Genomic DNA, 24120 nt, shown 5'->3' with positions numbered 1-24120 from the left:
GGATGCTGGAAGACTACGTCTGAGATGGCTAAGGGAGAGCAAAATGTAAGGCTGTCAAGATTTTCTACTCTGCTACCAAGGGGACGTTCTGGGCCCCCTTTTGCCTTGCTTGTGTTATGAAGGATGGTGTGACGACACACGATCATAGAATGAGAGTTAGCCTAGTGTGGTGGTTAAGAGCAAAGATTTTGGGGTCACCAACCTACTGAATCAGAATCTCAAGGAAGGGGATGGAGCAGCTGCAGTTTTAAGAAAGGTAATTGTGATGCACCTCAAAGGAAGAGGAGTAAGCATGTCCTCACCAGACCACTGATGGTCCCCAGAGAGGCTGTGTGTTTCCACACGTCCCTGACATGCTCAGCCTCTCTTTCTCCCCTGAAGCACCTCTCCCTCTCAGCCTCCGCCCCATCATGCATCAGGAGCATTATCTCTTGACTACTTACTGTGTTTCCCCGAAAACAAGACCTAACCGGAAAATAAGTCCTAGCATGATTTTTCAGGATGACATCCCTTGAACATAAGCCCTAATGCATCTTTTGGAGCAAAAATTAATCTAAGACCCAGTCTTATTTTCGGGGAAACCCACTACTACTAAGTGAACTCCAACTCTTTCTTCAAGGCCCAGATCACCTTTTACCCAAAACATGACCTCACTTTTTCAGAGAAATTAATTATTCCTGGATGCAAAAGTATATGCAACCATCAAGCAGAATGCGGTGAATATCTATACCTTGCATGGAAAAGTAACCATGAATTTTTAGAGGGAAAAAAGTCACAGAATATTCACATTTTTATTCTATTTTTCTTTAAACAATGGAACAAAAATATGTATATAATTTGAATTCGTATATTAAGAGGTCTGAAAAATACATACACCGGATACCAGGGAATTTTGCTTTTTTATTTTACACACATCTGTATTATTTGAATTTGAATACCACTTTTGTAATGTTTCAAATTCCATAACAATGGAATTCCTCAAGTCGTTACCAGGGCAGAACTGACTGAGGTTACGGCCCTTGTCTACGACGTTACCATTACAGTTACCATTACGTGTCTATCTCCTCTGTGAGCTCCTTGATGATGGGGGTCTCGTCCTGTTCATCTGTCCCTCATCTGTGCGCAGCACGTCCCTGACACGCAGTGGGTACACGGTGCGTACTTACTGAACGTAAGTGATCTAAGAGTTTGGGTTCATCAGCCCCAGGGCCAGTCAGGTCTGCTGCTGAGGTACAGCCTATCCCTAGGTTGGCATTTCGTCCTAGTAGAAGGACAGTAGCAGAAAGGAAGTGATCGTGGTGATTGCACCAATCTTGCCTATAGCCTCGATCACAAAAGAAAGAGCTTGATGGTGGTGTTAGAGGACTTTGGAGGTGCCAGTTGACCACCAGTGGTCTGTGGGTCACTGCCAATTCACTTTATCAAAAGTCACTACTCCATAGCTATGATTCATGACTGCCTGCTCCAAAGTAACCCCAACTCTTTTTAAAAACAGGAAGAAGCTCCCCATTCACTTTTGGAGAGCCCTGCAGAAATAAAAAATGGGTTCATTTTCACACCGTTTCCTTCGAGTCACCTTTCTGTCTCTGTCCCTCCAGAATCCTGCAGTCATGAGATTGCTTAAATAAATGATCTCTGGAAGGTCCTGGCAACTTACAGGCGTCCACCCCCAGTTTTACATTTCTAGATCAGACTCTCAGATTCAAGCAGGCCAGATGTAAACAGGTGACAACTGTCTCTGTTCTTTCTGCTCCACTATACTTACTGGGCATTCCTCCTCATCTTCCCTTATTGAAATAACTCACTGTTGTAAGTCAAGCTAGACTTTTTACCTTGATCTTCGCAGGCCACACAAGGGAGAACTGATTCCCTGTCCTTCACCACCATCACCACCGTCCCACACACATCCTTCCTTTGTGTCAACTTCCTATAAGAAACAGATGTGTATAATTATTGAAGCTCATGATTTTTGGAAATCAGAAACTGTTCTTACTCTTGTAATGAAGGGAGAAGAATAAATGAGATATGTTCATATTTGTTTTATTTACATCTAAAAGCTATAGCAATATTTTTGTTCAAACATTTTATTTTTAAAGTCATATTTTAGAGGAAACTCAACAACTCATTCTCACTGAGTAATGTTCTCAGATAATTTTCTTTTAAAATACTGATCTATCCTAGGAGTTGGGGATGGATTCTTTGAGGGAGAGGGAAAACAGGTCACCCCACAAACATTAAGCACCTACTTTGGGACGTGCTTTGGAATTAAAAATACAAATGTGAGACACTATGCCTGCCCCTAAAGTCATGTTGTAGGTTTAATACATGCTGCGGTAATTTGGTACGTGTGGGTGTGGCTAACTCATGGTATAGTTTTAATATACTCTCCTGTAATTCGGTACAAGTGGGTGTGACTCCCTGCCCAGTGAGATGGCCCAGTTGAGGACCAGTTGCCCTCTGCCCCTTTTTCAGCCTCACTAATGCTAATGTTTGCTGGATTTAGGAAATAAGGCAGTTCTGGTTCTTTATCCCACTGCCGTAGGCCCAGCTTTGTTTGTTTGTTTGTCCTCTTCACTGGTTGGGTCTGAAAGTTAATGTCTTCCAGGAAAGCCAGAGCTGTAATGGAAATCTTGAGAACCATGCTCTCCTAAGTAGGGATGGGCTTCTCCCACAAGACAGAGACTTATTGAGAACATTGGCTTAAAGGAATGCTTGCGGGATACCCCAGGATTTGGCTGAAGCCCTAATCTTTGCGGGTGGGAGCTGTCCAACATTTCAGCATACTTTTGCATCTGCCCGCTTTGAAAGAAATGCAGTGGCAATCTGTGTGCCATGTTCTAATGGAATTGACACAGTTCCCGATCTAGCCCCCCATGTCTTTAGATTTGATACTTTTATGATTAACTCTCCTTAAGGTCACTGAGCCCTGAGAAAACCTGCTTACATTTATTTGCTCAAGCACATTTGTACGAGAAAGTAAATTTAATGTAGCAAGGGATATACTTCTTTTGTGGTACCTTGAAAATCAGAAAGGTAATCAGAGCTTGCTTTGTGAGCATGAAATCAGAGCAAATAAGTTGGAAGACGTTAAGAAATGATATATCATCCACACTGTGGTCAAGCTTGATTAATTCTTCCTTCTCAGAACAAACACAGTACAAGTGATCACAATACGAATGTCAACTGAACAGAATGCCATTCCATTGGACAATCTTAAAATTACACTAACATAGTTTTACTTTCCAGCCATCCTTTTTTCTATATTTCATAATAACCACCCCCTCTGTTTATAATTGCCTTTACAACCAGATTCTACATCATGACATGCTACAGCATTCCAAGTTTGTGGCTTATTTTGCATTGACAGAGGTGCTGCCTTTTGACATCTAGGAAGACATATTGGTCTTTTTTACAGTATCTCCAAGTCACACTATTCCTCCTGATAGGTAATCCTGTCTATAACATGCAGAAATGTTTTCTCAGAAATCAGCGGATTAAAGAATAGGTAGGTAGTTTGATTCCAAAATCTAATTGCTGTTTCCTTAAACCAATTTTTCTATTTTCTTCAGGGGTCTTAAAAGTCTCAGTTAAATAATTTCCAGAAAACATGTAGCAGACTCATAAAACCTCTTTGAGACCTAAATTCCTTTCCACTCAAAGATCTTAAACCATCTATTTTGTGTGTAGAGGTTGTTCAACTAAAGGAATAAAGTCTATTAAACTAAAAAAAAAAAAGAAAAAGAAAAAGAAATCAGCGGACATTTTCTATAAGGGCCAGGTAGTAAATATTTCATGCTTTGCAAGCCATACAATCTCAATCAAAACTACTCAGCTCTGCTGTTGTTATGTGAAAGCAGCCATAGACAGTAGGTAAATGAGGAAGCATGACTATGTTCCAAAAAGAAACTTCATTTACTAAAAAGAATAATAATAAGGCTTTAGCTCATAATTGCCGACCCCTGCTTGTTAGGGGTCAGCAGAGGGGGGCTTTTTCTTGTTCTTTCCTGACTTTGTTCAGTCCTCTTATCATAAATATTAATATGAGGTGTAAGTCTTCAAAAGTGGTTTTCACTCTCCCCTAAAAGGAGCAGGAATCCTTAGAGAAATGGCTTTTCCAAGACTGAGGCAGGGAAAGTATAAGTTGAGCTTGAAACATCTTACTGCACAAGAAAGTAAAGAACTCCTCCAAAAATGTTGGGGATGTGTCAAAAAGACATAGGAGCCAGCTGGAAGGGACCTCCAATGGCCACTGCTGGGACGATTTCAGCATCAGAATAATCATGGTAATATTGGACACTTAAAAAAATAATGTATTAGAGTAATGTATTAGGTAATGTATTAGAACCCACTGAATAAAATAACCTATAAGTTTATACTGATATAAAGAGATAAATGAAAAAATAAATGGGGTAGGAAGGGAAAGCTCTTCCTTAAAGATAGGGTTAAGAGAAAAACGTGGCTGTCAAACAGGTTGGAAGGTAAATCAGAACCACTTGGAGAGCTTTTCCCCATAACTGAGCCTCTTTCTACAGGGGTGTATGTGTGTGTGTGTGTGTGTGTGTGTGTGTGTGTGTGTGTGTGTGTGTGTTTGGAAAAGCTCCCCAGGAGACACCGCGGGGCTGGGAAGCAAGTATTTCATTTTCCTGACCTCCACAGAGGACAAGCAAGGGTATTGGGCATGGGTGCTGAGGCAGTCAGCCAACAGTGCCCAAGAGCCATTACTTATTCTTCAAAAATATCGCTCTCTTAAACAGCTGTCCAGTTTAGATGTACCGTGGTTTATTTAACAGTTCATTATTGTTGATCATTTCACTTGTTTTCGGTTTTTTATTATAAATACACTTACAACTAAAGTTTTATACCTACCCATAATTGCCGCTTTAGTATAAATTCCTAGAATTAGAATTAAGGTCAAAGACTACATAAAATATAAAGGCTTTTAATATGATACCATTTTTTTAATCAAATTTTGCCCTCCAAAATGATTGTACTAAATGACACTCTCACCAACCATGTTTAAAAGAATATATTTCCCGGCACCCTCCCGGGAATATATGGAGGTTTACATATGGAGGTTTATTTATGGAGGTTTATATAAACCTCCATATAAGAGGTTTTTGTTTGTTTATCATTAAGCTATTATCCTATGAGCATCACATGGATTTAACTTTGCATTAGCCCTGACCAGACTGTGACGTGCCCAGTGACCTCTGGAGACCCAGAGCGGGGACGCTGAGAACCTCAGCCAGCCCCACCCTCTCGATCACTGCCTGGATGCAGGACTGCAGGGTCCTGTGCTCCCGGGAGGCTAGTGTGGGTCATCTCCTGACAGGCACTGCAGAGCACTTGTGATGCTTCTGTGAGCATGTACCTCACTCACCTGCCCTTATTCTGAAAGTCCTTTCTGCCACTGTGGAGGCATCATTTGTCCCATCTGAATCCTAATTCAAGGCCATCCTGGCTTGTCTGGGATTGAGGTGCACCTGGGATCTGGCCTCTTTTGAAACAGCTCTCTCTACTAGTAACAGTTCACTCTTATCTGATGTACATCAGGTAAGGTAGCTCGTAGGCCTACTTCATAAGCTGCAATAAAGAGAAGGCTAAGAAGACAATATTGGTGGGGGGCGCAGTGTGGCTGATTAACTCAGTCGGTTAGAGCGCGGTGCTCTTAACGACAAAGTTGCTGGTTTGATCCCCACGTGGGCCACTGTGAGCTGCACCCTCCACAACTAGATTGAAACAACTACTTGACTTGGAGCTGATGGGTCCTGGAAAAACACAAATGAATAAATGTTTCTTTGAAAAAAAAGAAGACAATATGAGTAGATTCTAGGGGGTATTTAAATAATATTCAGCTGATTTTGCAACATGCTGCAGTTTTCTGGGGAGGTGGTCAAAGGAGTAAATTATCCCTACACGTCACTTTGAAATAGTTACTATCCAGTCAGCACTCCTCATTGATCAGGAGTCATCCTTGAATGAGAGGATTCTTCTGGTCAGATTAGCTCTATGCACATAGTAGGTGCTTAAATATTCCTATGTGTAGGCACATATTCATGTGTGAACAAATGAGTGAATGATGAATCCAAGCAAGACTTGTGCTCAGTGCAGGAACATAGGCCAAATCTCAGGACCTCACCACCACCCCTCTAAAATCAGAAAAAGAAAGTTCCAGAATTCTGATTCCAGGAGGGAAATGTTTAAGGATCCTATTTCAGTAGTCCCTTGAGGACTTGACCCTGACCTCCAGAGAGGTGACAGGCAAAGTGTGAGATGCTACTGTCAATTATTATTTCTGTGAGGGAAAAGAATGAAGAGAAACTAAAATTTATGTACATGTGAGATCTGGAAAAATCTTGGCTGTAATGAGAAAGAAAAAAAAGCAACCATGATTTCTCCTTGAGTGGCTGGGGTTTTGGTTCTTAAATCAAGGCCCAATTTTTCTCCTGCTTGAATTATCTAACTATCTCTTTTTCCTAGAGCAGAAACCAATGTGCCAAAATGACCTCATTGAGAACATGACATCTAAAAGTAGGGTAGCAGGATTCAAAGTATTACTGCAATGAATAGAAATATCTGGGGAGAAAGTAGTAGGATTTCATTGGGGGTAAGCCCATTTCCTGAGAAATGGCGTGTGTTTTCAGTGAGCTACAAATATTATACAGCATGAAGAACCATCAAATGTAAAGGAGACCCTAAAACCAAGTGTGCAGAAGCCCCCATTAGCTTAGCTGCTAGGGCTCTTGCCCATAGGAGAAGTACAGGTAGGCTTTTCCACAGGTCAAGAGAGACTACAGTAGAATATTGATGTCTGATGAGTCCCATGAAGTTGAGTCGTAACAGGAAAGGTTTGTCTAGATCTTACATGGGCACATAGGTAGCAATGTTTATGATAATTAGGTAAGCCCAGAGTAGGAAGTTGTTGAAAGGCTGATTTAACTCACAAAAGACCTCTTCATGTTCAGATTTCCAAGGAAGTGATTTGCATATTGAGGATTTCGTTCACTTATAAGTGTGTTAGTTTCAGAAAAGTTGGAAAGTTTTGAATGGCCTATCATCTGTCACAAGTAAAGAATTTACTTCTTCCTTGGGAAAAATCATGTCCTCAGTGATGAACTTCACTTTAACAAAATTTTAACTTCTCTTTGAAAATCTTATGCCCCTTCTGAAAGAAAACCATGGATAGCTAGAGTCAGTCTTAGAGCTTGCCTCAACTTTAGGATCCAATAGAAGGTCATCCACATAAAGAATCACAAGGAAGTTCAAAGTCCTAGAGGTTGGGGTTGAGAACTTGTAAAAAGTAGGAGGGGCTTCAGCAAATGTTTGGGGCACAACAATCCTGGTATATTGTTGATTTGCCAAAAGAAGGCAACACTTGATCTGAAGGAAGACTAATGAAAGCAGAATATACGAGGTCGGACAATTAAGTTCGCAAACTTATCTTAGAAAAAGTGCTACATACTTCATCGCTGAGTATCACTATGGTGACCTTCAAAGTACTCCCCTTGGGAAGCTATGCACCAATGCCCACGCCTAGTCCACCCTAATCAAAGCAATTTTGGAACTCATTCTGGAATGGCCATCAGAACTGTTGTCATATTACCCTTGATGTCCTGTCATCAAAATGTCTTCCTTTCAATGTTTCCTTTATCTTCAGGTAAAGAAAGAAGTCATTGGAGGCCAGATCAGGTGAGCAGGGAGGGTGCTCCAATACAGTTATTTGTTTACTGGCTAAAAACTCCCTCACAGACAGTGCTGTGTGAGCTGGTGCATTGTTGTGATGTTAAGAGCCATGAATTGTTGGCGAAAAGTTCAGGTCGTTTTCATCTAATTTTTTCATGCAGCCTTTTCAGCACTTCCAAATAGTAAACTTGTTTAATTGTTTTGTCCAGTTGTCCAGTACAAATTCATAATGAATAATCCCTCTGATATCAAAAAAGTTTAGCAACATCATTGCAACAAGCTCGTGAACTTGTCAGACCTCATATATCTACAACTGTAAAATATGCAGCCTCAGGAGGCATAAAATAGTATTTGGTTCTGGTCAGGGAATGACTATTGTATTTATGGCCTCAAGGTCCTGAGTAAATATATACCCCACTATTGGGGTTTTTGATTGGAGGGCAGGGGTGCTATAGGACTTGTTCAAGATACTATGAGTCTTTTATTATACTTCTGACTATTTTAGTTCTTCTTTAGCTTCTGATTTAAGAGGGATTTATGCAAGTTTGGGTAGAAATTTAGAAAGGTCGTTCTGAACTTTAATGGATTCACCCCAATAATCCTCAGACAATTGGATGTTTGAAACTTTTTCCCCTTTTTTAACTCTAAAACTCCTCTCAATTTTGTTCATACTGAAGGCTCCCTGAACTGGCCACTATAATTCTAAAGTATCCTTGATGAAATTGTGACTTCTGGAAAGATAAGTTCACAAATTTCGGTCACAGTGTAAATACGTGTATGTAAGAAGCAGGAATCTGGCCTGCAAGGGCACAGACTTATGTTTAGACTGAGGCAAACCCATCATTTTGGGAACAGTCAGGCCACAGAGTTGCTTGTATACCTGTATCTCCTCAGCCCCCTGCCCCCAGCCTAACGCCTGGGCCTTCCAACCACAAACCCCAATCAGATTAAGTAGTCCCAAAGAACAGAAAAGTAAGGAGCAATCTCTCCCAGAGCCACACTGTCATGGACAAAGCAAGATGAGGCTGAGGAAAGTTCTCATAAGATGTTTTATAGTCGCCACAAACTGGAAACAATACAGATGCCTTCTCTGGGTGGATGGATAAATTGGTGCATCCACACTTGTACCATTGTTTGGAATAGTACTCAGCAATAAAAAAAGAACTACTAATCCCTGCAGCAGCTTGGATGGGACTCAAAGGCATGCTGAGGGGGAAAAGCCAATTTCAAAAGGTTACTGTATGATCCCATTTATACAACATTCTTAAAATTACAAAATTATAGTGATGGAAAACAGACCTGTGGTTGCCAGGGGTTCGAGTGGGGGAAGGGTATGGCTATAAAAGGGTCGCAGGAGGGGATTTCTTAGAGGTTAGAGAACTGTTCTGTGTCCCAGTAGGGTGGTGATTACATGAATGTCTACATGTGATAAAATGTCATAAACTGCACACACACAAAGAGAGTGGACGTAAAAGCTGGTGAAATCCAAATAAGGTCTGTAGCTTAGTTAATAATGTGCCAATGTCATTTCCTGCCCTTAACAATTGTTATGTAAGATGTCATTGAGGAAGCTGGAGGAGGATACATGGGAATTCTTTGTCCTATTTTGCAATTGTGAGTCTAAAATTATTTCAAAGTAAAGAGTTTACAGAAATTTGGAGGGGCGCTGATTTCCGCAAGCAGCACTTGGGAATCTCTTCAATTTTTACTAGAAAAGATAATATAAAATAAAGCCTCAAGAATGATAAATCTAAGGCTCTTTAGGAAAATTATGCTCAATTATTTTAACTATAGTATTCTTACAAATATATTTTATACATGAAAAAAACAATCGCCTGGTGAGTTTCCCCCAGGATGAAAGAGCTTCTAATCTCCTTGCAGAGTTCCTGGTGTGTGGCTTCTGTCTACCGTGATAACCACATCTCCTTCTGCCCCCAGCATGCATTCTGGGGTGAACTATCTACAGACCTCTCCCTCCTCCCAGCCCATCCCTTTTTCCTTTTGACTCTTATTTGCTTGATGAGCTTCAACTTCAAGACCCAGACCCAGCTCAAACTAGGAGAAGAATTCCCTGACCCAGGAAGTGGCATGCCACTCCTACGGCGGGGGAGGGGATGCGGGGGCGGGGGGGGGGGGGGGTGCAGCGTAACCTGCTGCCCTTTGGTTTTGTTCACTTGATTAGCTCCTGCCCTAGCTGTGAATTCATCAAGAACACAGACTGGGTCTCATTCCTTCTTATAGGCCCCCGCGCAGCTCTGCCTGGATGGAGCACACGCTCCAAAAAGCAACTGAGTGAGTCTGAGGCTCTTGCTTAAAGTCCTTGGTAATCAATTGTGTTTATTCTGCCCTGCCTTAATAGAGTAAGTGCCAACAAAATTTTCAGGAAAACTGAAGATCAAAAGGGGTTCCGGTTAACCACAGTTAAGCAGAATAGTAAATTAATATTTAAAACATTCAACTTAGCTGAGACGTTATCTACATTTGTTCTCATTCTTTCTTTTCCTTCATGACACAGAGTTGTAGGAAGCTTTAGAAAGGTTGTACTCGAGAGCCTTCTTGGGTAGATAAGATCTAGAACTTAAGGCGAGGATAGGAACTCTAACAGGGGTGGGTGGGATGTTGAGATAAAGAGCACAGGTCTATGTTAAACCTGTGGATCACTTCCGATTTCTACTAAAAGCAGCAAGGTGTTCTCCACTTTGCAAGCAGTCCCTCTCTTGTCTACCTGCCATGCTGCCGCAAACACAAATGGCCTTGATGACAAACTCCTGATTTGCCTCCTCAGCATCCTCATGGGCAAATGATCTGGGACTCCGTAGTCGTCTGCGGCTCTAGCTTCTGTCCTCACACTCCAACAAAACGACTCAGAGCTTCATCATTTTTCCTTGCACAATCTAGTGACCATTTCTCCATCCAAGATCTCGTAACTTCATTAAACAAGGCAGGTCCCTCCCTTGGCTCCTGAGACACCAGCTACCTCTCCCACTTCCTCTCTTGATCACGTCCCCTAACATTCTTCTAAGATTTAATCATTGGTCTTATGCTCATTTTAAAAAATAAAAGTAATAATAGACATGCTTTCTGTGTCCTCTATTGCCCATTTTCTCTTCACTGCTTTCTGACATCCTGTCATCTTTATAGGCCCAAATTAGGAGCCCCTTCCCCCAGAAACTATCTAACTACTGAGCCCCCATTCACCCTTTATATTCTCCTGGAGCACTTAAAATCCAAGTGTCCTTTTGCTTCCTTTATATGTAGGTCATATAATCTGGTTTGTGGGGCCCCTTGTTGTCTTATTTGCTTGATGACAACAACAAGGGGCATGAAGAATTACTCGTATTTCTTCAACCAAACAAAGGCTCCTTGCGGACAAGACCCATGCCTTAAAGTGATCCCGTGTCCTCATGGTACCTCCTGGAGTGGTTAGCACTCGTGTCTGTGATCAATAGACACTTGCTGATTGAGATGCAGTAGCTTGGAGAGAGAAATATAAAGAAGAGAACCTTTGAAATTTCCTTCCCTTTCTGCTAATGCTCAGGGGCCTAAGTCAGAGTGCGCCATCATGTACTGGAGCTGTGCAAAATCAAATCACTTTTCCTGCCCCAGTGTGATGGTGTGGAGAGAGCACAGGGTTTGGGTTCAGATGGCCCAGGTTCATGCTCTGACCTTGCCAGTCGTTATTATTGATCTTGAGCTTGAGTAATCTCTTGAACAGAGCCTTCATTTTCATATTCAAAAGTGAGATAACTAAGGATTTTTGGAGACAAATGCTATAATCCACAAAAGTGGCATTCGTGGTGGGAATTGCAGGCACCATGACAGATCTCGAGAGAAGCTGTTTGAAGGTAGGCAGGCCTTCTGGTGCCCCTCCCGTGCACGTCCCCATTGAGGGGGGCTGACTGTCTCCTGCAGGGTAGCCAGGCAGGGCAGGGGTGAAGAATGGCATGCCTGCTGCCTGAGCGAGAAGACAGAGAATCAAACACTGAACAGGGTTATGTTTCTTCTAGACATCGGCAGGGGAGGCTTTGTGGTAGAAAGGTTAAAGGATTATATGAACAGGCTATCAAAAAGGCAAGGAAATAAAACTGGAGGATTCTGAGAAGGATTGGCTGTGGGGTGGGAGAAGTTAGAGAGCAGAGAAGGGCTGAGCCTGGGGTCGCGGGAAGGGAGGTTGAACAATGACAGAATCCAGGTGTTTCAGAGGAGGGGTGAGTATACCACTTGGCACGAAAACAGCCACACAGTCTGAAGAAACATTATTCTAAAGGAAGATAAAGTGACGTGGCTTATATATCCCCAGAGACCCAAGTGTGCTTTTGAAGTGTGAAGAGAATCGTTAAGGAAACATCAAACCCACTAGGGTTGTGGAAATGAATGTTTTCTTCCCAACACGTCACAGCAGCTGCTGGAGCCCCGTTCCTTCTCTGTCCTCCGGATCACTGCAGATGGGCCAGCAAACCACCCCCCCCAAGGGCAGGCCAAGGAGAGAGGGGCTCCCGTACCTTTTGGGTTGCACAGAACTGGATTGAGAGCCATCTTGATGGGAGTTCTCCCAGCAGGTTACCAAATTCGGTTCTCAGAACCATCCTGAAACCCTGCCCTGAGGAATCCGGCAGCGCCTTGTTATATAGTATCTCTTTTACTTGCATTAAAGGAAGAGATTTTTAAATCTCTTGCTGAGCATCCAGAGGCTTTGTGCTGTGTCTGGTTATGTGTGGCCAGTGAGCACAGCTAGCATTCTACTCTCCTCCCTTCTCCTCAGGTCAACAAACAAGAAATAAGGCCAGAAAACCACCCTTTCAGAGCCCACCTACCACCTGAAACCCCATACTGTGGTTTAACCTCTACCATTCATTCATTTATTCATTCATTCATTCATTCATTCATTCATTCATTCAACAAATGTTGATTGAGCAGCTATTGTGTACAGGGCCCTGAAACAGTGCTAACTAAAGAAAGAAATGGGCAACTTCGCTCCCAAAGTGCCACTCTGTCTTTATCTGAGATCTACAACCGCAAGCCAAGCTTGTCCCTGCTCTGTCCCCACTAAGGACCCCAACCAGAGGGTCTGTGGGGAGTTGGTTCATGGTGCTAGAAAGAAGAGCGTGGATCGAATATGTCGATCGTTCTGCGCCTGCTGTAAGGATTGCTCAGCCCCCACAGGCAGGGTGATGATGAGCGTCTGGTTCCCACACACACAGTCCCTCATTAACCTGACAACAAGCCCCGTTCAATGTATCATCATTGTGATTCTTCAGACCTGAAAAGCAAGGCTTGGATTCCTCAAACCACTTACTCAAAGTCTCACGGGCAGTAGGTGGCAGAGCCTGCAACCAAGCCACATATGCCATTATATGTCGCTTCCCCACACTGCACAGCTTCCAGGGGTCAGCTGCTGGTCGCCTTGGATGGACGGGTGGCTCCCATCATGGACATTTGTTGACTTAACAAGTAGATGTTTAAGGAACTTAAAGATCTCCTGTGGAGAACCTTCAGAAAGAAAGGTTTACCTTTCTATCTGCCCGCCTACATGGACCCTACTAAAATTAATTAATTTTAGCAAGTGAGGAGTTCTGTTTACTCCCCTCCTGGGTTTCTGTTAACCCTTTGAGTTATGGTCAGATAGAGCATCCTGTCCAGAACTCGCCGAAGGACTCCTTTCCCTGGACAGCAGTGACAAGGCATATGGCAGCATTACCCAGACCAGCGTGGGGAAAGCCTCTTCAGGAGTTCAGATCATTATTCAGCAGGTCATGGCCAAGACTCCAGTGTCTGGGACCTCAGCGGGGTTCAGGATCTCAGGGAAGAGCTGCGTGACCTAAGTGTTGTGAGAACAGAATCCTGGAGAAGCTCCCATCCCTGCCTGAACCTACACTGTCTAGGTCCTTGTTCTGGATCTGCTGGGTGGACACGTGCTTGTTCCTCACCAGCCCAGGACCACTCCACCTGCCCCATCTCTACCTTTGCCTAATTCACCTTTGAGAGGCCAAGCCTCCCTGTGAGTCAGATCCTTGCTTGGCCATGAGACGAAGGTGATTGGCTGGGTCTGCCCGGGCTTTGTGACCCGCCAGCAGGGCTTCTCCACTCCCTCCGAGCCCTTCATCCCTGCCTGTACATATTGGCTCCATGCAACCCCAGGATAACCTGGATGTGTGACCTAAGGGGGCAAGGGGTAGCAATTTTACAGATTTTCCAAACAGGTGACTTCAGCCCCCCTGGGCCTGGACAGGAAGGGATAGCCCAGTGACAATGGGCATAGCCCCATGTCAGGAGCGGGAAATATTTTGGCAGGTTCCGCAAAGTTCTGTCTCCTGTGATCCCACAGCGTCTGTTCCAGTTTTCCTGGCTGGTAGGATGGCATCTACAAAGCGGAATATATGGGAAATCTGGACTTGGGGAGGTATCGTGGTCACAGGCCCAGCTTCAGGAAGCCCAGGTGGCTGTCCCTAAGCAGAAAGGGCAGAAAAAAGCCCTGTCTCCCTCCTGGACTGGAGTCTCAGAGACCTAAAGTTGGATGTGTGCTGGGGACCTGCTTCTCAAACAAGTGCCATTGGATTCTCGTGGTCTGCCCAGTAATGCTAATAACACTTACCAGATACTTACTGTGTGCCAGGCTCTGCTCAGCACTTGTATACGTGGCTCACTTAATCCTCATAACAGATCTATGAAGTGGGAACTGTTACTGTTCCCATTTTATAGATGAGGAAACTGAGGCTCGGTGTCAAACACTTAGGAGATGGTAGAGCTAGGATTTAAACCCAAGTGGTCTGACTGAGATCCAGGATTCTCAAAGCAGAAGAAGCTTTTTGGAGCCTGCTGGAGGCATGGCTGACACCCACTACAGGACTGAAAGACCTGGTGCCCCTTTCATAGCCATGCTAGGCAGAGGTAGAGTCCTGGAAGCTGCAGAGGGGTCTTCTAGGGACCAGAGAGTTAGAGAAGACTGGGGGAGGTGGGGGCTGAATTATCTTCAAGACATATTTGTGGAAGACAAATTTCCACTGAAGACTTAAAAACAAAAGGCCAAAATTAGATTTAGGCTGGTGATAAGCTTCTGAAATATTAGAATGTGAGATTTCAGAGGGATGCTGACTTATTTGTGATATAAGAATATAAATGCCTAGGAATTGTAACAGCTATATGTGATGTCGGAGGGGTAGTAGATTGGGGGAGGGGGGTTATCACTTCATGAGGGGTGTAAATGTCTAACTATTACATTGTTTTCTACTAATAAAAAAATATGCATAAATGCCTAGATCTAAGTGCAGTCCTACATATCTGGGAAGGAACGGATGGTCTCTTGAAACTCTTCTAGCCACGGGCTGTTGAGATTTAGTCAAACGATGACCATTTTCAAGGCATCGGTTAACCGTGAGCTCACCTCTCCTGAGAGCTGTAACCACCGTTCTGTGGGCAGTGAATGCACCATGACCCTTATGGTCCTAACTTAGGAAATGAGTTAGCAAAATCGCCAGATTAAACCTCCTCAACATTTCTGTCCCATGACCACACCTGGTAGCAGGAGTTAAGAGCAGGCTCCTCCCAAGGTCATGTCCTCAGTCTAATCCTGAATGGGGTTTTCAGCGGACCTAGCGGGTGACATGTCACCACCCAATCGGGCTGTATCTCCTGACAGGCACTATGTGCCAAAGATGATGGTAGGAACACAGGGACTGGGTAGGAAGACCCCACAATTGTAGCCCTTGGCACAAAGCCTGCCCCCTCTGGGCGGGTGCCTACCACCATCTCAGGGGAGGTGAAGCAGCCCTTGGGAACAGGTATGGCAACTGTAAGAGTTTTCTCAGACTGTGTCTCCGCTCTAAGTGGAGGCAACTGGTCTACTAGGGCCAAATGCTTCGTATACCTCTGCCCACAGAGGCTGGTCTGGTTTGAATCTAGACCTGAATCCGCCCCCAATTCAAAAGGGCGTCAGAAGATGGACCCATTGATGAGTTTGACTTGTGGCTTTGGGGACTAGGGAGGTTGGTTTAGTTGAGTCCAGATTCTTAGAGCAGGCTGAATGCTCTCTGCCACTCCAGCTGGTCCAGCTCTTACAGGACATCCGGGTCCGGAACAAGCACTCACTCAACCCCCTGCCCGGACACCATGAGCTTTTGACAGACCCAGGCTTCGTGTTTGGAGGACCAGATCCAACATAGGGGTCTCCTTTATTACTTGGTGGAGCCTTGGGGCTGGGGAAACATTTAGAGTCTTTGCTCAGGACCTGGGTGCCACCTGCTGGCCATGATTTAGTTGTATTTACGGGGCCAAGTCGAGGAGAGGAAAATTAAAAGCGCATCCTGCCTTCCCTGTCATGATGAGGGAGTAGGGGAACTAGGAGTCAGTTTTCTTCGTGACATAACCCTTGAGCAAGTGTGACAGAGAATCCTTGCAGAGACCCCTGGGTGCCTTGGATGAGTCCTCCTGAGTCCCCAGCCAGGGCAGTGGGTTGCCTCACCTGAAGAACCTGAGCCAGTCCTGAGAGGAGACGAGGGAACTGTTCCTAGAATCAGATGAAGACTGTGGTTCTAATACCTGGTTGTGCACCAGAATCACCTGCAGTCTTTTAAATTACATGTAAACAATATATGTGTGTATAACTATATATACTATATTCTACAGTGTATGTAGTTATATACATAACAGATATAATAACATCATAAGAAATATATTAATAGTTACGTATCATATATATGGTTATACACACACATGCGTGCACTTGGGCTTCCCTCCAGCCTATTGGAAAGTCTCTGTAGGAGAATCTGATGTACTCTCCTAGAACCTCTAGAGTGAACCTCTAGAGTGCACGGGGCAGGCCATGTTTACTTCACTTTTGGTTCCAGACCAAACTTGCTAAAGAGGCAGAATGGGTAGGAACAGGGAAGTGGTTTGGGTGTGCTTCCTTCACGGAGACACTGCATATCAAACCTAGACAAATAGTCTTCACTCCAGAAACATGCACTCTCACGATTCTTGAAGTGTATAGTCCTTTCAGTCTATCTTCTGTTTCCCCATTTCCGATAAAGACCGAGCTACAAGAAATAACGCCTGCTTCCCTCCTCCCTTAACAGTGAAAGTCAGTGATAAACAGCGCTGACCTTGGCCTCTGCAGGGTGCGGGGGAGGTGGAGTGGCGCCGCGGGGGCAAGGTCGATAGGAGCTCACACCTGCTGGCCAGAGGGGGCGCCATTGCTCAGCTCCAACCGTAGGCTGCCGTGCAGGGAACCGAGGCCCAGGGTTGCCAAACGAAGCCAGAAATCCCAAATTGTTTGTGTGAAACATCCCAGCTTTAAAATATTGGGCACTAATTCAAAAACGTTTCCAACACTGTGAGTGCTAAAGAGTTCGAGTCCGCAAGGCAAATTTGGCCCATGAGTGTATCGTTTATTACTGCTGATTGAAAGGGCTTTCAGCTGGGGAGTGGATGGCCAGGGCAGCTTTTAGATTCTGACTGCGGCAGTGTACGGGATAGACTGGGGGACAGAAAGACTGGAGGCTGGGAGGCCTTCTAGAAGGCTTCCGCTAGCCTTGGCCAGAGAGAATGGGTAAACCCCGAGGTAGCAGGAGAGGTGGTGAAAGCAGGGCACGTGGGGAAGGCAGAGTTGCAGGACTTGATTAGATGGAGGATGAGGGAGAGTAGGCTGTGTGGGACGATCCCACAGGTTTCTAATGTGAGTGATGGGCTGGCTGGTGGTGACATTCACCGGGATAATGAACACAGGAGCAGAACCATGTCTTAAGGGAAGGTTCTGGACAAGTGGAATTTAGGTGCCAGTGGATCAGCCAGCAGGCCCCAGGCCCCACAGGAATAGGGGCTCTGAAGTCAGAGCACAGGCAAAGGTTAGTCAGCTTTCCAAAACACAAATCTGGCCAGGATACTGCCCGCTTCAAATCCTCTAATGGTTTCCGGTTGTCTGAACAGAAAGTCCAAACTGCTCCTCACGTAAACAAAGCCCTTGGTGATCCGTCCCTGCCAACTGTGCCACGCCCAACACAAAACCTGTTCCCCAGGCCTGCTTAGCAACTCGGAGTCGGAGTCCCGGAATAAGCCAGGCCTTTGTTCTTGCTGGTCCCTGGGCCCCCTGTGCCCTTCTACCCCATCCCTTTGTATGTTTGGAAAATTCCTGCTTCTTTCCAGCTCCCACATCTCTTCTCTGAAGCCTCCGCTGACCCTGCCAAGCAGAAGCGATCACTTCCTTCTTGGTACCATTCCTGAACTTTGTGTGTGTCCTGTCACTCCCTACTGTGGGGATTGGTCTGTCTGTAAACTCCTCGAAGGGAGAGACCACGTCTTACTTCACTTCATTTGCCCAGTTTTTAGCACACATCTAGCTTGTAGTACACATTCATTAAATGGTTAGAGAATGAATAGGTACCCCTTCTCTGGAGGGAAACTGCAAGGCGGCCTAGCGGAACATGCTTCTCATTTTCCTAGGGATGGTCTAGCTCCTGTTCTTCTTACAGATAGAGAACAGCACGAGTTCCCCGGTGCTGACCTCGCCTCTCTTCTTTCTTTGCAGCTGGGGTATGGCCGTCAATGTGTACTCCACATCCGTGACCAGTGAGAATCTGAGTCGCCATGATATGCTTGCGTGGGTCAATGACTCTCTGCACCTCAACTACACCAAGATAGAACAGCTGTGCTCAGGTAGGAGGCTGGAGGGAAAGGGACGGATGGTGCGAGGCCAAACAGCCACAGCAGAGAATGTAGCTTGTAATTAGGATTAACGATTGCTGCAAGCCCTACACTAGTCAGTGTTTGGCGTTGAAGGAAGGAATCGGGGTCTCCATGGAGTGGGAAGAGCAGGGGAGGCACAGGGAAGGGCTGCAGGAGGGGCAGGGCAGTGGGGACAGGCGGTAAAGACAGAGATTAACAGCATGAGGTCTAGTCTAGCCACCCTGGGTCCACAACTCAGCTCTTCTTGGAGTGCAGACCTGTGCAAGTCACTGCATCTCTCGAGGTCTCAGTTTTGCCATCCACAAAATGAAGATAACATCACCTACCTAACTAGGGTTGCTATTAGATTCAATTACGTATATACAGTGTTTGCTATGGTGCTGGTACGTAATTGCATCAATAAATAGTAATTGCTCTTATTCTTGGAAAGCTGGGAGGATTCTGGCTGTGTCTATCCTGCAAGTAGGACTGGCGCCGACCCCAGAACAAGGAGAGAAAAGAGAAGATGGGGTAGTTTGGGGGAGTGGGCTAGCATAGGGCCTGGGAAAGTGAGAGCAAGCAGCCTGGGCAGGGGGGCGGCCTGGACCCCCTCAGTCAGCCGTGCCTCTCCACAGGGGCAGCCTACTGCCAGTTCATGGACATGCTCTTCCCTGGTTGTGTGCACTTGAGGAAGGTGAAGTTCCAGGCCAAGCTAGAGCACGAGTTCATTCACAACTTCAAGGTGCTGCAAGCTGCGTTCAAGAAGATGGGTGTTGACAAAGTAGGTGCCTGTGCTCCCCGGGGCCCTGAGGAGCTGTGTAACCCTGGGAAAGAAGATGGCCCACCCACCAGGGCACCAGGGGCTGCTGGGCATGCCAGCTCTCACCCCCCCACACACATCCCTGACCCCCGCCAACGCTCCAGAGGGAATGTTCCCCCAGCTCAAGGCGCCGTGGAAAACCACACCCTTGACATCTCATCCTGACAACATGCCTGTCCCTTCCTCCTCTCTGACCCCGTCTGTCCCAGCAGTTGAGGCTTGGCCTACTGCTCCTATGATGTTCCTTCTCTAGGGCCTGAGGAAAGTCTCTCTCATTCTACTGCCTCGATGGTGTCAGGCCCCTGGTTCCAGCAGCCCCCCACCCCACATGCAGATAACAGAAGCTCAGTTTTCCTGTGCCTGGAGGGAAAGGCTGCGTCTGGGTCCCAGGCTGGGGCCTGCAGCCTACCCTTTTGCTCCAGTGCCACGGGAGGGGTGCCAGGGAGAAGGTAGAGGACACTGCAGCCCAGGGGCTGGCTTTCCTGAGAGCAGTGGTCCTCTCACAGAGGAAAGCAGCCCTGCAGCAACAGGTGATTAAAGTTCTCTGCTTATGTGGTCTATTTCAGATAATTCCTGTAGAGAAATTAGTGAAAGGAAAATTCCAAGATAATTTTGAGTTTATTCAGTGGTTTAAGAAATTCTTTGACGCAAACTATGATGGAAAGGAGTACAACCCTCTGCTGGCGCGGCAGGGCCAGGACGTAGCGCCACCTCCTAACCCAGGTGATCAGATCTTCAACAAATCCAAGAAACTCATTGGCACAGCAGGTAACGTGCCCGAGCTGGGGGAGGGAGTGTGGGGGGCCGGGCCGGCAGGGCTCTACAGCCAGTAGTGCCCCCTGGGCCACCCGGCCCGGCCCTGCCTGCCTAGAGGAGACTGTTATCACGGAGTTCAGATGACGCCGCCTGCTGCCCTCTTAGAGCCGGGTAGTCACAGTAGGGAGGAGAGGGCTCCAAAGATTGCTTCAAAAGGAGAGCCACCAGCACCAGCCAGGGTGGCAGCTGGCAGTGGGAGGCCCAGGGCACCTCCTTCTGTAGCATGATCTAACATGTTTGCCTTGAGGTGATGGGCAGCATATGGCATGGATCCTCCATCCAGGTCCATCCAGGCCAAGGGCCAGGTACCAGCACTACACACCCTTCTTGCCCCCTACCCACTGGATGCCTGGGGATAGGAGTTTGCCAAGCTTGGTCGTATCTTCCCCCGTTCCAAAGGCCATAGCCCTAAGTCCTCAAGAGATGAGTCTCAGAAAATGAGGCTTTGTTTGGATTCCAGAGGAGAAGGGAAAGAAGCAGCAGGGCTTTTGGGAGAAGAGAGGGTTGGGAGAAAAAGGGGGAGGAGCAGCCCAGCCCGCATCTGAACCCGTCATAGCAGAGCCCTCCTCTGTTTGCGCTGCTGCCCCCCTGGGCCTGCTCCCATTCACCTGCTTGCTTTGCATTAGAAGTAGCCAGTTCTGCCAGGGAGCTGCCCTAGCTAGAGAACAAGTAGCCACAGCATGCTCCTGCCCTGAGTCAGTCCAGCAGAGGGCATCGAGCCCATGCTGAGATAGGAAGCCCGGGAGGGCCAGGTTTCTTTTGAATCCTCCAGTCCTGAGACTGAGGTCACCCACAGGGAGGGTGGCTTTGGGCTGGGGTTTCTGTTAGGACAGACTCAGTGAGAGGAAAGTCTCTGTATGAAACTGGTTTTCCTCAGGCTCCAGCTGTCAGTACAAGAGGTCCCCCACCGCTCCCAGCCCCCCTTTCCAAATTCCCCATGCTAGATCCCCTCATTTCTGCCTCAGTCCAGCTCTCCTCCCTCCCCACACCTCACACCTTCTTTAGCTCCTGTAGTCTCTGCTCTCCCAGGCTGGCCTAAGGGCTGGCCAGCTGCCGTGGTGTCACATGTGGCCAATGGCTTGAGGCCTAGATGTAGATGCCCCTTCTGCGTGGGAGAGGAGGGGAGGGCAAGAGTGCCTGCCTTTCGCATGGGCTACCCCCGCACTCGTCACACCAGGCTGTCTCGTGCCATGTGAGCTCTGGGCTCACGTGGCCCCATCCGACTTTTCTCCTCTGGGCAGTTCCACAGAGGACGTCCCCCACAGGCCCCAAGAACATGCAGACCTCTGGCCGACTGAGCAACGTGGCCCCACCCTGCATCCTCCGGAAGAATCCCCCGTCAGCCCGAAATGGTGGCCATGAGACTGATGCCCAAATTCTGGAACTCAACCAGCAGGTGAGTGGGGTGGGCAAGGGGAGCTGAGATAACCCAGCCACAACAGGGCCCAGGGCGGGAGGGAGAAGTCTGAGTCAGGGATCTCTGGCTTGAACACTGCCTCCTCCCCAAGCAGCTGTTGGATTTGAAGCTGACAGTGGACGGGCTGGAGAAGGAACGCGACTTCTACTTCAGCAAACTGCGAGACATCGAGCTCATCTGCCAGGAACACGAAAGTGAGAACAGCCCTGTTATCTCGGGCATCATTGGCATTCTCTATGCCACTGAGGTGAGCGCTGCCTTCACCCACCAATGTCCCAGGTCCACTGGGCCCTCCCCCATTCCTCCAGGCCCTAAGACTGGAAGGGGTAAGACCAGATGGGGCCTTGAAGAACATGGACCGGTGAGGAGAGCGAGCTGAGGTCACGAGCCCCCGGTCACAGAGAACAGGGAAAAGGGGCCTAGAACTCGGGCCCTTGCTCCCAAGCTACCTCATCCTGGCCTGGCTGGCTCACCACTTCCCTCTCCCTTCCCACCCTCCAGGAAGGATTTGCACCCCCTGAGGACGACGAGATTGAGGAACATCAACAAGAAGACCAGGACGAGTACTGAGAGCGGCCCCAGCCCTGGCTGACTGCACTCCTCCCCCCACTCCCACTCCCACATTACAACCCTTTCCTTACAGCCAGTCGGCCAGGTGCTTTGTGTCAGTGCCGCAGCATTGGGGAGTCAGGCACGGGGGGCTGGTGGGGATGGGGTAGGTGGGCAGGCAGAGGCCCCCTCCTCCTATGGCACTGGCCCAGTGGGCGGGACCCCTGTCCACTCCCCACCCTTATTTATTTCCGTTGTCTCTATGCTGTGTCGGCCAACACTTCCCAGGGTGCTGCTGCCACCCTCCCCAGCCAGCCACCTGCTCCCCTGACAGCCAGCAGCTGTATATTTGACAAAATCATTGGTATATTTTTACTTACTGGATTTTCCTTGCACTTTACCTGTTCTTTTCCCAGGGCTGACAGACGGGCGCCGGGGCAGTGTGCCTGGCTTGGCTTCCCTTCCCCATTGCCGGGGCCGTGGCAGGACTCACCGATTCTTATTTATTTTGTCCTTTGACTTCCCAGTAGTTGAGGGGAAGACTGATGTCAGGAGAGGGATAGGGGGACTGAGAAGGGGGTGCCTTAGGCCCTGGTGGTCAGGGAGAGGGAGGGGAGCATGCGAGGGATGAAAATGACTTCCTGGCACCAGGCTCAGCCCCCACCCTCGGCCCCCAGCCCCCAGCCCCGAAGCCCAGCACTGCCCCGAGGCCCCTAGCCACTCCCTCTGCAGCTCGGTTCATACCACACAGACTGCCCAGACCCTCCTGTACGTCTGCCTCCCATCTGCCCACCTCCCCCACCCCTGCCCCCTTGGGCCACCCAGCCTGCGTATGTGTTCACTTTTATTTAAATAAACTTGTGTGGTAAAAGTCCATGCCAGATCTCCCTCTGCTGAGCCACAGCCTGTGTCTCGGGGCTTTCCTCCTGCCAAGCAATCCCCTCTCCAGAGGTGGTGGCCACGGAGCACAGCACCATTGCCACCTTCTCCCATGTCTGGACACTGCCACTGGCACTTGGCCTCAGAGCCCAGCTCTGAACTAGCCCCATCTCCCCACACTGGTGCCTGGTTTCTAAGACAAGGTATGGAGGCCCGACCCCGAATACCTCAGGAGGAACAAAGTTCGGGGCCGTGGCTGGGACGACGGGCAGCCCAGTAAAGCGGTTGGGGTGTAACAGGGTGGCCTGGCCAAGAGGTGCTTTGTTTCAGTCTCCTTTGGGCCAGCTAGACCGCATGCTGTCCCCCATCCCTTGTCAAAGCTTACACAACTCACAACAGTGATCCAGCTGGGGACAAGGGCTCATGCGACCGGGAGCGGAGTAGCTTACAGCTCTAAGCACTGAAGCCCAGAAGGACAGCAGGGGCCGTGTGGTTCCTTCTGTAGAACAAGCTCTAATGGGAACCGGGAGGCAAGAAGCCATTCACATCATCCACACAGCCCTACATTCCCGGTGTGTGCCCCTGCAAAGGGCCACAATTAAGTGTCTGGGAAAGCCAACAGGAGCTGGAGGTACTGAAATGGATATGGCTACCAGGCCCGTTCAAACAGAGCCTCAGTGGCCACGTAGACCAGCACCCTCATTTACTGATGATGGGACCAAGCCCCACATGTGACATGACGTGCTCAAGGCAGGAAAAACCTGGACTGGAATTCAGACCAACTGACTTCGGGTTGGGTGCTAGTCCCCAAAGACCATAGAGGTGTCACCTCCACAATGTTCCTCTAGTTTCAGATTCGTCCTGGTAGATGTTTCCTCACCATCCTGAGTATGAGCGAGGTAGTTGGGGCTGTGTTTCTCCTCTGACCCTGCTCCGTGACCCTCCTTCCGGACCATGACAGTTTCTCTGTCGACTCCAGGCAGAAGCCTTACATAAGCAATCCCTGTCCACTCCTCATTCACTTCGCCTCCTCATTTTGACACCCACCCCCACCTACGGATACTTCTGGCCCTAACTCTGTCTCTTTTTCCCCAACAAGTTCCTTGCCTGCTTTTATTTATGTTCATGATTTTTCAAATCCCCTTGCCCTCTTCTAAAAGGCTTTTCCTCCGTTATTCCAGGGAAATACTATGAAAGGATGAGGTAGTTCTGCGTTGCCCAGTGTTCGTCTTCAGGCAAAGACCTCTCTGCTGGTAAAGTGGGTGAGGGAGGTAAAATAATGCCTCCCCCCAGAGATGTC

The 24120-nt window shown here is 47.5% G+C and overlaps 1 protein-coding gene across 3 annotated transcripts in view; it reads left to right on the top strand.

Moving 5' to 3' along the window:
• The window catches only part of MAPRE3 (microtubule associated protein RP/EB family member 3), a 45321-nt gene extending 22483 nt beyond the window's left edge, over nucleotides 1–22838 (top strand). Inside the window, exons 1-7 of one of the 3 annotated variants that reach the window (XM_033125165.1) lie at nucleotides 13815–14032; nucleotides 18203–18330; nucleotides 18975–19120; nucleotides 19726–19927; nucleotides 21217–21371; nucleotides 21487–21639; nucleotides 21894–22817. In XM_033125165.1, coding sequence (XP_032981056.1) covers nucleotides 18210–18330; nucleotides 18975–19120; nucleotides 19726–19927; nucleotides 21217–21371; nucleotides 21487–21639; nucleotides 21894–21962 — 846 coding nt within the window. In that variant the 5' untranslated portion in view covers nucleotides 13815–14032; nucleotides 18203–18209 and the 3' untranslated portion in view covers nucleotides 21963–22817. Of the gene's footprint in view, nucleotides 1–13814; nucleotides 14033–18202; nucleotides 18331–18974; nucleotides 19121–19725; nucleotides 19928–21216; nucleotides 21372–21486; nucleotides 21640–21893 lie in introns of those variants that run through there. The other 2 variants (XM_033125164.1, XM_033125163.1) reach the window with 2 other exon arrangements.
• The last annotated feature ends 1282 nt before the right edge of the window (nucleotides 22839–24120 follow it).

Source organism: Rhinolophus ferrumequinum, chromosome 13 (genome assembly GCF_004115265.2).
Source record: "Rhinolophus ferrumequinum isolate MPI-CBG mRhiFer1 chromosome 13, mRhiFer1_v1.p, whole genome shotgun sequence".
Taxonomy (NCBI): Eukaryota; Metazoa; Chordata; class Mammalia; order Chiroptera; family Rhinolophidae; genus Rhinolophus; species Rhinolophus ferrumequinum.
This window is presented reverse-complemented; position numbering and strand designations above follow the sequence as displayed.